Source organism: Taeniopygia guttata, chromosome 4 (assembly GCF_048771995.1).
Source record: "Taeniopygia guttata chromosome 4, bTaeGut7.mat, whole genome shotgun sequence".
NCBI classification, from domain to species: Eukaryota; Metazoa; Chordata; class Aves; order Passeriformes; family Estrildidae; genus Taeniopygia; species Taeniopygia guttata.
The window spans coordinates 2953470-2967067 of NC_133028.1; the positions used below are offsets into that span (position 1 = coordinate 2953470).

The 13598-nt window shown below is 49.7% G+C and overlaps 1 protein-coding gene across 6 annotated transcripts in view; it reads right to left on the minus strand.

The window, feature by feature from the left end:
- Positions 1-221: 221 nt before the first annotated feature.
- The window catches only part of RNF24 (ring finger protein 24), a 29257-nt gene continuing 15880 nt past the window's right edge, over positions 222-13598 (minus strand). For 5 of the 6 annotated variants that reach the window (XM_030270486.4, XM_030270487.4, XM_072927890.1 and 2 more), the window contains 5 exons: positions 11655-11804; positions 6241-6283; positions 5322-5363; positions 3280-3359; positions 222-1294 (listed from right to left, as the gene is read on the minus strand). In XM_030270486.4, coding sequence (XP_030126346.2) covers positions 1156-1294; positions 3280-3359; positions 5322-5363; positions 6241-6283; positions 11655-11804 — 454 coding nt within the window. In that variant the 3' untranslated portion in view covers positions 222-1155. Of the gene's footprint in view, positions 1295-3279; positions 3360-5321; positions 5364-6240; positions 6284-11654; positions 11805-13096; positions 13398-13598 lie in introns of those variants that run through there. The other variant, XM_030270485.4, reaches the window with a different exon arrangement.

Sequence of the window (13598 nt, forward strand, 5' to 3'; positions counted from 1 at the left end):
GGAAGCTCCCCCGTGCCTGGATCCGCCAAAATCCCTCTTAGCTGAGGGGTTTTGGGGTGCTCTGCTGCCGGGACAGGGATGCTGCTGGGGCAAGGGGACATGGACAACGTGACCCCAAACCCGCCCCTCTTCCAGCCCTGAGGTGCCGCCCCTGCTGGGGACATCGCCGGGGTGACAGGGAACGAGGGAGGGGGGACACCCCCCTGCAAACACACCCCCACTTCCAAAACCTGCTTTTATTTACATTTCAAGTCAAATCACATGCAAACTCTTGGTTGGTTTTTTTTTTTTTTTTTTTCTTTCCTGGTTTTTCCTTAAGAAGAGTGTGATTAGCAAAAAAGATGCATTATTAGAATTTTCAAATAGCAATTAAATATACAAAAATAGAGCTTACAAAAAAACCAAACAAACAGAGGAAAAAAAAAACAAAAACCAAAAACAAAACCAGCGAATGTTTTAAAAAATATTCTGCTGCAGAATTTGTAGTGTACAAACACGTCTATGAGGCTCCACGCTCCATAAACAGTCCCGAGTTTTTTGGGAGGGGGGGACGGCACCAGGAGCCCCCCAGCCCTGCCCTCAGGGAAGCCGCTGCCGTGTAATACTGACACCCATCCCCAAGGCTGGGAATGCGACTGCTGAGGGTGACAGGGACACCCAAAACCTGTGGTCGGAGGGGCCGCTGATGCGGGTTTGGGTGTTTTGGCAAGGAGAGGCTGCCCAGAGACCCCCGGGCCGGGATTTCTGCCTGCCCCCCAGGCCGTGGCTCTCGCTGCTGCTGAGGCCGGGATGGTGCCCCTGTTCCAGGGGCTCCGGGCCCCTGAGGTAGCCGAGGAGGAGCGGATCCACCCTCGATGGGTGCGGAGAATCCAAACCGGGGACAGGTGCCGGGGGGACACACGACCGCAGCACGACTCCAGCGGCGAGACCACATTCCCCGCAAAGGCGAAGAACCGAAGGCGAGGAGGAGGGAAGCGGGAAGCGGCCGCGATGCTCTCCGGGTGCCACCGCGGCGCTGGAGAAGGGAGCTGCTGGAAGAAGGATGTGCCGAGGACGCCGAGTCCCCTCCCGGCGCTGGCGGAGGATCCGAGCCTTCATCCCGGCGGGATTCGGGGCTGCGCGGCCGAAGTGCTTTGGCTGTGTCCGAGGGAAGGGCTACACGAGGTTCTGCGAGCCGGGCAGCGGAACCTGCGGCGGGCCCGGGGCCGGCTGCCCGTGCAGCTGCGCCAGCTGCAGCACCGGCATGTTACACAGCGGACACACCTTCCGCACCTCCAGCCACTTGATGAGGCACCTGCGCGACACCGGGGACACCGCCCGTCAGTGGGGACACGGCCGACGTGGCTGGGGACAGCTGATATTGGTGGGGATGTGCTTGACATCACTGGGGCACACCTGACATCATCGGGGACACACCTGGTATCACTGGGGTCACGTTTGACATTGATGGAGACACACCTGACATCATGGGGACACCTGAGATTGATGGGGACACCTGAGATCACTGGGGAGACACCTGACATCACTGGGGTCACATCTGACATCACTGGGGACACCTGACATTGATGGGGACACACCTGACATCATTAGGGACACACAACATCATTGGGGACACCTGACATCACTGGGGACACCTGAGATTGATGGGAACACACCTGACATCATTGGGGTCACATCTGACATCATTGGGGACACACCTGACATCATCGGGGTCACACCTGACATCATCAGGGACACACCTGGTATCACTGGGGTCACGTCTGACATTGATGGAGACACACCTGACATCACTGGGGACACCTGAGATCACTGGAGTCACACCTGACATCATTGGGGACACGCCTGACATCATGGGGGACATTCCTGACGTCACTGGGGACACCTGACATTGATGGGGACACACCAGACATCACTGGGACACACCTGACATCACTGGGGACACGCCTGACATCATTGGGGACACCTGAGATTGATGGGGACACACCTGACATCATTGGGGACACACAACATCATTAGGGACACCTGACATCACTGGACACACCTGACATCATTTGGGTCACACCTGACATCATTGGGGACACGCCTGACATCACTGGGACACGCCTGACACTGATGTGGAGCTGCAAAAATCCCCCCAAAGCCCCTTTACCCGGCCCTGGAGCTTTGCTGCTGCCCAGTTTTTAATTCACCATTTGGCTGCTTTTATGTTTTATTGGGATTTTTTGGGATCTCTGTGTTTATATACAGGGATTTTGTATAGGTATGTTTTATATGGAATTTATATTTATATATAATATATATTTGCAGCTTATATTTACATATTGTTATGTTTATATTTAGATTGAGATGTTAATTTATATTTATAGTTATATTTATAGTTATATTTATAACAGAGATATAAAAACCAAAAAAACCCCAAAATATACACATAAATGGTGTCTGTGAAATTATAAACACAGAATCTGTAAATAAAACACCACATCCAAAATCATGTATATAATGTGAATGGCTAAATAAAAGTTATGTAAATAACTCTGATATAATCATACTATTATGTACGTTATGTATTATATATAATTTATGTGTTATATACTATGTTATATAATATATATAATCTATAGTATGTAATAGATATTATATATAGTTATATATAGTATATACTGTATAGTGTATATATAAATGTATAAATTTGTAAAATATATATTATATAAAATATAAATATTAAAAATATATACTATATTTAAATATAAATACTATATAAATAAGAAATATAATTAATATATAAAAATATAAATTATATAAAAATATATTTATATAATATATTTGTATGTTTAAATAAAGATATATGTATAAAGAGAAATATATATAAATAGAGAATATAAAAATACCTGTAATATATAGTAGGATATTATGTAGTTTTAGCATATAGAATATTATATAGTGCTGTTTACTACTATTATTATTATTATTATTATTACTACTACTATTATTATTTAGTAACATAAATTTGAGTGGGTTTGCTTTATATAAACCATACCTATAGATATTTATACATATAAAATATATTTATATATAAAATAAATATATAAAATTATAGATATAAAGAAATATATATATTAAATAGATAAAAATAATGATTATGAATATAAAATTAAATATACAACATATATTTTATATATTTATATGAAATATAGTAAATAAATAAATAAATAAATAACTATTAGGAGCTTTTCCTGCCACTCCTGCCCCAGGATTGGGCTGGGGTGACCCCAAACTTACTTCCTGTGGAAAGCATGTTTGCAGGGACAGATCCCCAGCTCGTCCTTGGGCTTGAACTCCTCCAGGCACACGGCACAGATCTGCAGGGTGTGGCATGCACAGGGAATGTCAGTGCTCAGGGAGCAGCATTTGCAAAGAAAAACTATCAGGTGGCTAAAATCATGGAATTATGGAGTGGTTTGGGTTGGAAAGGACCTTAAAGATCACCCAGTGCCACCCCCTGAAATGGGTAGGGACATTTCCCATTATTCCAGGTTGCTCCAATCCTGCCCTTGGGCACTTCCAGGGATCCAGGGGCATCCACAGCTTCTCTGGGCACCCTGTGCCAGGCCCTCCCCACCCTCACAGCGATGAAATTTCCCCCAAAGGCTTCCCAAATTTTTCTGCCCAAGCTCCAGGATCACAGGCTGAGGCTCGGGTCTCCCTTGGGTGCTGGATGTGACCATGGAGCCTCCACAGAACATCCCCAAAGTTGGGATGTGCTGGAGCTTTTAGGGTGCAGGGGGATGGATCCACACCGCTGCCTGGTCCCTGGGACTGCCTGCATTCCCTGGGATACCTCTGGGAAAAGGAAAAGGCAATGGGATTGTTGCCATGCCTGTCCCAGGGCTGGGAAAGCTGGTGGCTGTTTCTCAGCCAAAACCTCCCTCACCCTGGCAGCCAATTCCTCCTGACTCATGTTGGATATCCCAGGGGATTTTGGATATTCCTGGATGGTTTTCCTAGCCTGGGATCTCTCAGTGCACCAGGGCCAGGTGCAGCTGTTGGGGTCACCCCCTGAGGAACTCCCAGGGCCTGGGAGAGGCAGAATGATGGAAAAAAAAGGGGAAAACCAGACCCAGAGGCAGGGAGGGAAGAGCTGGGTGGGAGCTCTCCCTCCACAGAGCTCCGGGCAGCCGCCCCGTCATGCTGGAAAATTCCCACCCCGTCTCTGCTTTCCAGAAACACTGACTGCAAATGCCAAAACACAAACGCCCCAAATGGGATCTTTCCAAGCTAAACCCTTCCAGGCTTTTCCAAATCCCAGGGAAGAGTTTGAACAGCTCTGTCCTCTTCCCCACAGAGGCCTCGTCCTCCCCAAAATCTGGGAGAGCTGCAGACAGCTGGGAACAGAGGAGGAGGAGGAGGACTGAGCATTATTAAGGCCATTCCCAGCTCTGGCACATTCCCAAATCCCTCCTCCAACCCATTTCTCACCCCAGGAAGTGCTTTGAAGCCTGTGCTCCGACAAAAACCCCACTGCAGGTCGGTTTTTATAGGGAGTAAATCAGAAATAGGGGCCAGCAGCAGAGGCTGCTCACAACCCCAGGGCCCTTGGGATTTACCCTGGGGGCTGTGGGGAGTGGAGGGTCGGGATAAAACGTGGGATAGGCTCTGCTCAGGGGATTAAAATACAATAAAGAGTGGTTTAGAAACAACTGGAGCCGGTGCTGAGCAGATGAGCAGCCTCCTGGCCGGATGTGGGTGGGCATTTTTGTTATCTCTAGCGGAATAAATAAAGCCAGGCCGTGCTTTGAGGCGGGATTTGAGCAGATTCCTGCTCAAATTCATCAGGAAAAATGGGCTGTGAATAGAAACGCTCAGCCCCCAAAAGCCTGGAAGGCCATGGAGACAAACGAAGGTGTTTGAGCCCTCAGGGGGCGGCAGGGAGGAGCGGATCTGCCTCTTCAGGAGCTGCAGGAGGGTGTTTATCCTGGATTTCAGCTTTCCCTGCCCAGAGCTGTGCTGGAAATTGTCACTCCCTGCTCAGGGACACTGTTTATACAAGGCCCAGACTGCCTTGGCCTCCCCTTAGCCACAGTTTCTTATCATTGTGATAAAAAGAACACAATAAACAACAATAACGATGCAGGAAAAGCCAAGGGGAGCCAGGAGGAGGGAGAGGGTTTAGTCCAGACTTTTGCAGAGGATCTTTTCCCATTTCCAAAGCCCAGCTGGCTGCATGCTGTGCTCCCAGTGGAGTTGAATCTGAGGGTTTGCCCCCTCCCCAGGGTGAGGAAGAGGAGGGAGAGGCAGCTTTTGTTGCCCCAGGATGTGCTCACCTCATGGAGGTTCAGCTCCTTCACCTTCTCCTTGAGTATGACCTGCAAGGCAAAGAGCTGGGGTCAGGACAGAGCTTCTGCCATCAGCATTCCCAGGAAAAATCTCCACAGAGGGACCCCACTGAGTGTCCCAGCAGAACTGGAAATCCCCCAGTAAACCCAGCACGGCCAGGGGAGCTCGAGGGGCCTGTGCAGGGACAGGAGGAAGGGAAAGATAAAACCACAGGGACCAAATCCAGGAGGTTTCCTCCCAAATTTAACCCTCCTGGGCTACCACTTCATTTCCCCTCCATCCAAGCTGAGCACCTGGAGAGGGCTATAAATGCAGGACAACTGTGTGCTTTCAGCCCAACTCCACCCAGCTTCCTGCATGGATCAAGGGGCCAGAGGCAGAAAATCCCACAAATCCTGGAGAAAACAGGACGTGGAAGCAGCAGCCTGACACCCACCTCTGGCTGTGTTTATTTTAGTTGCTAAGTGCAGGTGGGTGCAGGGAAGAGCTGGGCTTGCCATGGAGCTGCTCCCTGGAAAAGCCCTGTGGATTTAGGGATTTGGAGCAGCCAAATTCACCCCTGGGAGCAGATCCAGACCCCATAAAATGTGAGTTTGGTGACTGGGGGAGCGATGGCATCACTGCTGTGAAGTGGGTGAGGATGGAGTGCTCCAGAGGTGGAGATGTTCCCACTGCTCAGCACCTCAGTGGAAAACTGGGAGACTTGTGGATGAGCAGGTGAGGGATGGTCCTGGGGGGTCCAGCTGGTAGGGGACAATAAAATCAGCAGGGACTGACTGGCCTAGGTGTTACAACTGCCCTTTGAGGGCCAGAAACCTCCCAAGGAGAGGAACAGCACGAGGAAAACTGATGGATTTAGCACTAGGGAGAAGGGAAGGGAAAAAAACCTTAAGAGGATCATCTCACCTGTTTGTAGGCGTAAAGCTCTTTGTGTGCCTGATGCCTGAGCCTGCAATGAAACCAGGGAGAAACATGAGGTCAGGCAAAAAAATCAGGATTATTGTAATACCTCAAACATTCCACTTCCCTCCTTTCCAACTTTAACATGTTATCTTTTACATTTTTGATTTCAGAAATGAGAATGGCCACAGGAAATGACATGTTTAGGCAGCACACAGCTTTCCCTGTCGCTGGCAGGGACACGTCTCCATCCCAAAGCACCCAACTCCTCCCTTATCCCTCTTTTGATCTCCCTGATTTTCCAAGCAGACATCAACCACAAAGTTAAGACCAGAAAAAGTGGGTGAGGAAATCACAGTCTTCCATTAAATCCCCTCAGTTTCCAACCACTTCTGCTGGCAACAACTCCAAAACTGAGTGCAGCACCATTTTTCAAGGCATGGGGGTTCAGACCTGAGGAAAGCCCTGCTCCCACTCCCACAGGGAAGGAGACTCCCTGCCCAGAGGTTTCCCACCAAAGCCCTCATCACGCTGCTTGGGTGACACTGTGTTCCTCAAACTCAGCTTTATCCTCATTTCTAAGATCAATCAAACCACATCCACTCCTGGAGCAAAGTGAGAGATGGAGATGAATGGGATGGGCCTGTTCCAAGAACACCTGCTGCCGTGGGAAGTCCAGCAGGAATTTTAGGCCACAAGCAAAGTGCTGGTTCCATCCCCTCCCTCCACAGTCTCCCCTCTCCAGAGTCAGAGCCAGCAGAGCACTCCACAGGCATCCACTGGCTGGAGAAACCCATTATGCTCCTAAAATAAATACACTTAAAATTAAAATAACCAATATTGCCTCTCATTACCAGACATGGCATTTAATAAACTGCTTGGAAAACTCAGGAGGGAAGTCCCTAGGGCTGAAGAGTTGGCCAAGGACTTTCAATACAGAGTCAATGTGTGGCTGCAGGGCTTGGAGAGCTGTAGGAATATTTTCCCCAGCCAGCCCCAAGTGATTTCAGATGGGAAACCCCCTTGCCTGGAATTTCTATTCTCCAAAAATATTCTGAGGGTGTCTGAAATCCCTGACTGCTTCAACCTGAGCTCTTGGGGGTTTTCCAACCCTGCCACACTGCAGTGGGGGAGTTATAAAAATGGGATGGAAAAAGATTTCCTTATGTCTGATACCCTCCCCAAAAATGTTCAAAAATAGAAGTGGAGGGATGGGTAAAAATGCACCTTAATGGTGCAGGGAGAGATGCAGAAAGTTGGTTCATGAGTCCCAAATGTCAGAGGGAGCCATCCCTCCTGCTCCAGCAATGCTGCCTGGCAGGAGCCCGCCTGCGGGACCACGGAAAACACCGGCAGGCGGGGAGGAGGAGGAAGAGAGGAGGAGGAGGAGGAAGAGGAGACTGGGGTCTCATCCCTCTGGCAGTGACCCTGAACAGAAATATGAGCAGAAGATGCAGGAACAATAGAGAGAACAGGATGAAACCGGCCCAATCCGCAGGGAGCTGGTGGTTATGAAACACAGATGGGGAGAGCGAGGCGAGCGGCTGGAGACACAGACAAGGGAAAACTCGCCTGGAATGGGAAGCACCATGGGAATATCCCTCTGTGTGGAGCACTGAGTGGCCACCAAGGGTCTGGCCCCCATGAGCCAAAGCCACTGGAGCAGCTTGGATCAGTGGTGGGGAAGAAGTGACCAGCTGGCCGTGGATCTGCACAGCTCCACGGATCTACGATGCCTTGGGCTGCTGCTGAGCTAGACAGGGAGGTTTTCCCAAAAAAACTCCTCCCTGGAGGTTCTGGGGAGCAGCACGAGCTCAGCCTGCTCCTCCTTGCTCTCTGAGCCAGATGGATCCTGGTGGGATCTGGTGCAGCTGTGGTGAGGAGACTCTGGATCGTGGCAAGAGCTATTCACTGTCAGAGCTGGCTCCAACCATCTCCTGTCAAGTGCTGTGACTCCCAAGGAATTCCTGGCAGATGTTTGACCAAGATAAGGGACCACACAGTGCCTGGCTGCTGATCCTGTGTGCTGTCACCCTCCCTGAAGGAACAACCAGCTCTCCTGGGCTTTGGGATCTCTTTCCACAGGAGTGGGAGCTCCCTGTTTCTCTGGGTGACTGAATCACCTCAACAAGTGAACAACAATGGGGATAAAATGCAGAGGAAAAATTTTTTGCAGGTTTACCTCTGAGATTTCCATATTAGATTCTATATAGTAGAAGGAGTAGAAAAGTCCTGGGCACTGGCTTTTAATCCCATCATTGTGTTGCTGTCCCCAGCTCAGCCAGGCTCCAGAATTGTGTGGGTTGGAAAAGCTCTCTAAAATCATCCAGCCCAACCATTTCCCCAGTGTTGCCAAGGCCACCACTGACCCATGTCCCCAAGTGCCACATCCACACGGCTTCTAAATCCCTCCAGGGATGGGGATTCCAGCACTGTCCTGAGAAGCTGTGCCAGTGCCTGACCATCCTTTGGGTGAAGAAATTTTCCCAATATCCAATGTAAAGCTCCCCTGGCCCAGCCTGAGGCTGTTCCCTCTCCTCCTGTCCCTGTTCCCTGGGAGCAGAGCCCGACCCCCCGGCTGTCCCCTCCTGTCAGGAGCTGTGCAGAGCCACAAGGTCCCTCCTGAGCCTCCTTTTCTCCAGGCTGAGCCCCTTCCCAGCTCCCTCAGCTGCTCCTGGTGCTCCAGACCCTTCTCTACCTCCATTCCTTTATCTGACCACAAACCCAACCACTGTGTTGGATCCTGGCAGGTCTGAATGCAGAAGGAAACAACCCTATACAAAAAAGAGGCTTTTTAGGTGCTGTGTACCCTGAGCCTCCCAGAGACTTTGAGCTGCTTTGGGCTGGGCAGGGATGAGCCCTGGATGAGCCACAGCAAAGCTCAGTTTGAGAGAGGATGTTGCAGACTTGACCCACAGCAAGGGTGGCATTGCTCAGCTCAGCATCCTTCTGGACTGGGTTTTATGGGACCAAAGGTAACACGAGTTTATCACTTTCATTAATTCTCCCGAGATCAGACACCACCAACTGCCTGCAAAATCTCATTTCCTTGTTCTTCCTTTTTTATCTGTAATTTTGCCAAGCAGAGGCAGCAGCCATGAGGGACCTGAGCTCTGACCAGAGTGGTTTGCAGCAGCAGAAGAGCTCAAGGTTCACCTGAACACTGCACAGGCAATGAAGATTTTTGTTGTGAAATTCCTACTGGACTCTTGTTTTGAGCCAATCCTATTAAAAAGTGTCACTTTTCCTTCCCTTGGAGCAGGCAGCACAGCACAGCCTGTATTGACACAGCTGCAAAGCACAGCCCATGTCCTCTCCTTCCCCAGCACATCTTTTATTTAATGCCATCAGCTCTGTGGTTTGGGATGAATACACCTGATATTGGTTCTTCCACACTCATACCCAGGTGGGGATGTGGGGAGAGCAGCAGGGGTTGCTCTGATCCAGAGCAGGAAATGAGAACCAGGGCCTCAGAGTGGTGTCATGAGCCTTGCCTGGTGTTTGCTAATATTTGGAGATGTGGATTTATGGGAAAGAAGGGGTGTGTTGATGCTGCACCTATGGGAAAGCCAGGAGCTGCTGTTACCAGCAAAGAACCCCCATGGATGGAAGCAGAGCCCTGGAGCTCTGGAGGAGACCACCCTGTCCTTCTGTTGGTCTCTCTGCCCTTGCAGGTGGGTGATCCTCATCCTGTTGTCCACCTACAACACTTCCCAAACCCACCAAAATTCAGACTTTTATATCCCAGATGAGCTGAGATTACAGAGCAGCTTTGGTGGAGGTGGATGCTCCTGGGACACTGGCACAGCTGAAACCCACAGCACAGCAAAGCCCTCCCCAGTGCGGGCTGGAGGATGCTGTTTTGGCTCTGTTCTGCCAATAAAAGAGCTGAAGGAGGAGGGCTGTAGAGTCTCTCTAGGGTTTTGGGCTATAAAGGGATCACTGGATGACCTAATCCAACTCCACATCTATCATGGCTTGCTAAATAGCACCTCAGGAACAGGAGCCAAAACGTCTCATCCGGAAAGGTCCTCGGTCTTGATTTAAGGACGTGAGGAGACGGAGGACTTGCCACTTCCTTGCTGGCTTCTCTCACCGGTTACTCACCCTCTCTCTCTTACAACACGCCTCCAGCTTCTAAATTTAAAGATTTTCTGGCTTGACCTTCCAGACATTACTCCTTGTTATTCCTTCTTTGGAGCATAACACACCCAGTGCGTGCCCAGGAAAATACTCTCAAAGGCCAAACACCTCTGCAATTTTCTAAGTGAGCCATATAGACTCAAGCTCCACCTGAGCAAAACAACTCCTTGAGCTCTCTGAACACCTCAGGTCTATTTTCATACATATTCAAAACATAATTTTTATAATTGTGGGGAAAAAAAATTAAGATATGATGCCCAAGCAGCCCAAATCACCCCTCAGTAAACCTGGGTTTGGGTTCATCTGCGAGGTTTTGCTTCATACAGAACTGAAATTGAGTGGAAATTATCAAGTATTTAGAAGGTTGACATTGAAACCTCGCTTCCCTGGTCTACAAGAACAGGATAAAATGTTTTCAACACGCTCTGGATAGATAACCTGGTGGGACTGGCTGCTGTGGTGCAAAGAGAGACCAGGTACCTGTTTTTACAGGAACACAGGGAAGGGATGTGATGGAAGCACAGCTTGCAGGGAGCTGGGGCCAGCTGGAAAGACAGAGAGGAAGGAAAGGGGATGGAAAAGCTGGAGAGGAGAGCTCTGGGAATGCAGAATGTTGGCTACCATTGCTGGCAGAATGATGACCTCTGCTCCCAGGCACAGGTTGAAGCACAGCCAGCCACCCATCTTGGGTTATCAGCCCAACTCATCTCCATCACCACCTTGATTCTCAGGTACAGTGGTTTTTTCCCACTTGCCTCAATTTCCCTCTGTCAGGAAGAGTTTCTCCTCTCAATCAGCAGCCCAACAATCTTCCCAAATGGCCCATAAAATAATTAAAACAAGCCCCAAACTGGAACAACCTTTAACCCTGCCATCCTGCTCCCCTATTGCTCATATTAACACATCAACTCTGCATCATTAATCTCCAAACTGTGCTGTTGAAGGAGCAATTTGTGTTCAAAAAGCAATGGAGCAGGTATTAAACATTCCTCAGGCACGCAGGACACGAGTTACTCATTACAGAGGGAAATGTGTTGAAACATTACAGAAAGCAGGGACCACGATACATCCCTTTCCAGGTTTTCTGAAAAGCTGACCACAATTCCATACCTTTATTAGCAAATGTGCATCTCCTGGTTTTAAGTGGATAATGTGACTGCTTTGTGGCACATCAGGTTGACATAAGATGTGTCAAGGAAATTTGGGATGGAGGGATCACTGATGGGCCTGGAAGCAGGGAAGCTCTTGGGGAACATTCCCTTACAATATTCCCTTACCTGATCAAGTAGCAACAGAAGAGCAAACTGAGGATGAAGACGAAGATGGCTGTGCCAAAAACCACAATGTATATGTTGAGAGGAAGGTTCTGGAACCCGATGTTCGGCATCCTGAAACTGTAATGCTGGAAGTCTGAGCTCATGGGTAGGCTGTGGAGACAGGGAGAAAACACATGGCTGTGACATTCCTTAGGGATGCACTTTGCAGACCAGTGGTCCCCTGAATGGATGCTGGAGATGACTTCTCACTCATCCCCCCATCCTTGCCCAAAACCAAGTTTCCATCTTGGTAACTCTGAAAACAAAGCAGGGCTGCATCAGCTGGGGCTGGGATTTCCTTCTCTCAGTCAGCTTCTCCTCCAGCTCTTTTCCTTTCACACATCATCCTTCAAGTTAAAACACTGGATGAGACGGACGGCAGGAATTGCATCCAAGAAGCCCCAGCTGCAGCCAACATCCCTCAAACCCCACAGCAACTTGGTAAAAATACTGAAAGCAGCCAGGAAGCCTTGGAGCAAGGCAAGTTTGCCTTCCCTGCCTCTCCAGTGGTTTCTGACTCCTCATTCCATAGAAATCCGCCACCAAAGTCATTAAAGATGAAAAGGAAGAAGACAAGGACATTCCCAGGACACACAGCAGTGCCACTGAGAGAAATTATGGGGAAACTATGGACTCTGTAAAGACTTTGTTTTCCCATCTGAGACACAGGTTTGGAGGTTTAAGAGCACTTCTGCAGCTTTCAGCTTTACTCCTCAGCACTGCCCCAGGCTCCTTCCCCCCAGGAAAGCCCCGAGGCACCAGCGAGCAGGCGGCCAAGAGGAAGAGGCAGCAATTTTGGCTGTCGTGTCCCACGTCTGGGACCCGTGACCAAAACCTCCCTCCCCTTGGAGAGCCCCAATTAAACCCCAAGCAGCTGTCTGGGATAACGATTTCAGCAAATCCTCTTCCCTAGGAGTTTAATTGCTCTTATTTATTATCTCTTATCTTCCTATCATTCTCTGAACTGTTCGCCCTCAGATAATCACAACCGTTGCTGGCCAGGCATAAAGTTCCCCTGCCCCCAGCTTAGAAAAGGAAGTTAAAAATACACCTTGCTTTCCCTTCTGCCCACGGGAGAGCAACGTGCAATGAAGTTTTACAAGCAAGGAAAGTACCTGCAGTCTGAGCCCTGTTTCCCAAATAAAATCACCGAGGGATAACAAAACCCTCCCCTGGAGCGGGGAGTTTTCCACGACGCAGTAATTGCACAGGGTGGGAAGACAGTGGGGAAACCACAGGATCTGAACCCACACATGCCAGAGAGCGATGCTCCAAAATCCAAATGTCCTGTGAGAGTCCCTTCAAGCAGCATCCTCACTCACGAATCTCCTTTCCCCCCTTGAGACCCTTTTTTTGCCAGACCCTGTGGGGCTTTCCTGACTTCCCACGGGGTGCAGACTCACCTCTCATCCCGGCTTCCTCACCGGGACTATCCCCTTGCTGAAGGCAACATCCCTGCCAGCCCCAAACACCCGCCCGGGAGCCTCCCTGCTCCGGCTGCTTTCAGTTTCCTCAGCTCGCTGGAAGTTTCGAGGCGATTTCTGGTAAAGCCTGGATTTGATTAAAGCCTCCCGAGACCAACACGCATGTTCAGAACCTCTCCTGGCCAACGTGGAAACGCTCCGAGAGCTCGGGGAGCCGGCACATCCCCCTGCCAGCGCTGGTGGGGATGGGATTTTATAGCCCAGCAACCACCCAGCAGCTCACGCTCCTCCACCGACGCCTGTTCCGCTCAGCTGAGCTGCTTTGCTTTGCAAATAAATTTTAAAAAGCCCAATCCAGCCCCCAAACCTTTGTTCCCAGCTCTGGTGGAGTTAATGCGCAGCTCGGCGACGCAGGGCTGGGTTTGGGTTTCAGTCCCGCTGGGTCAGAGGGATTTGGGATGGGTCAGGGGCTCCACTGGTG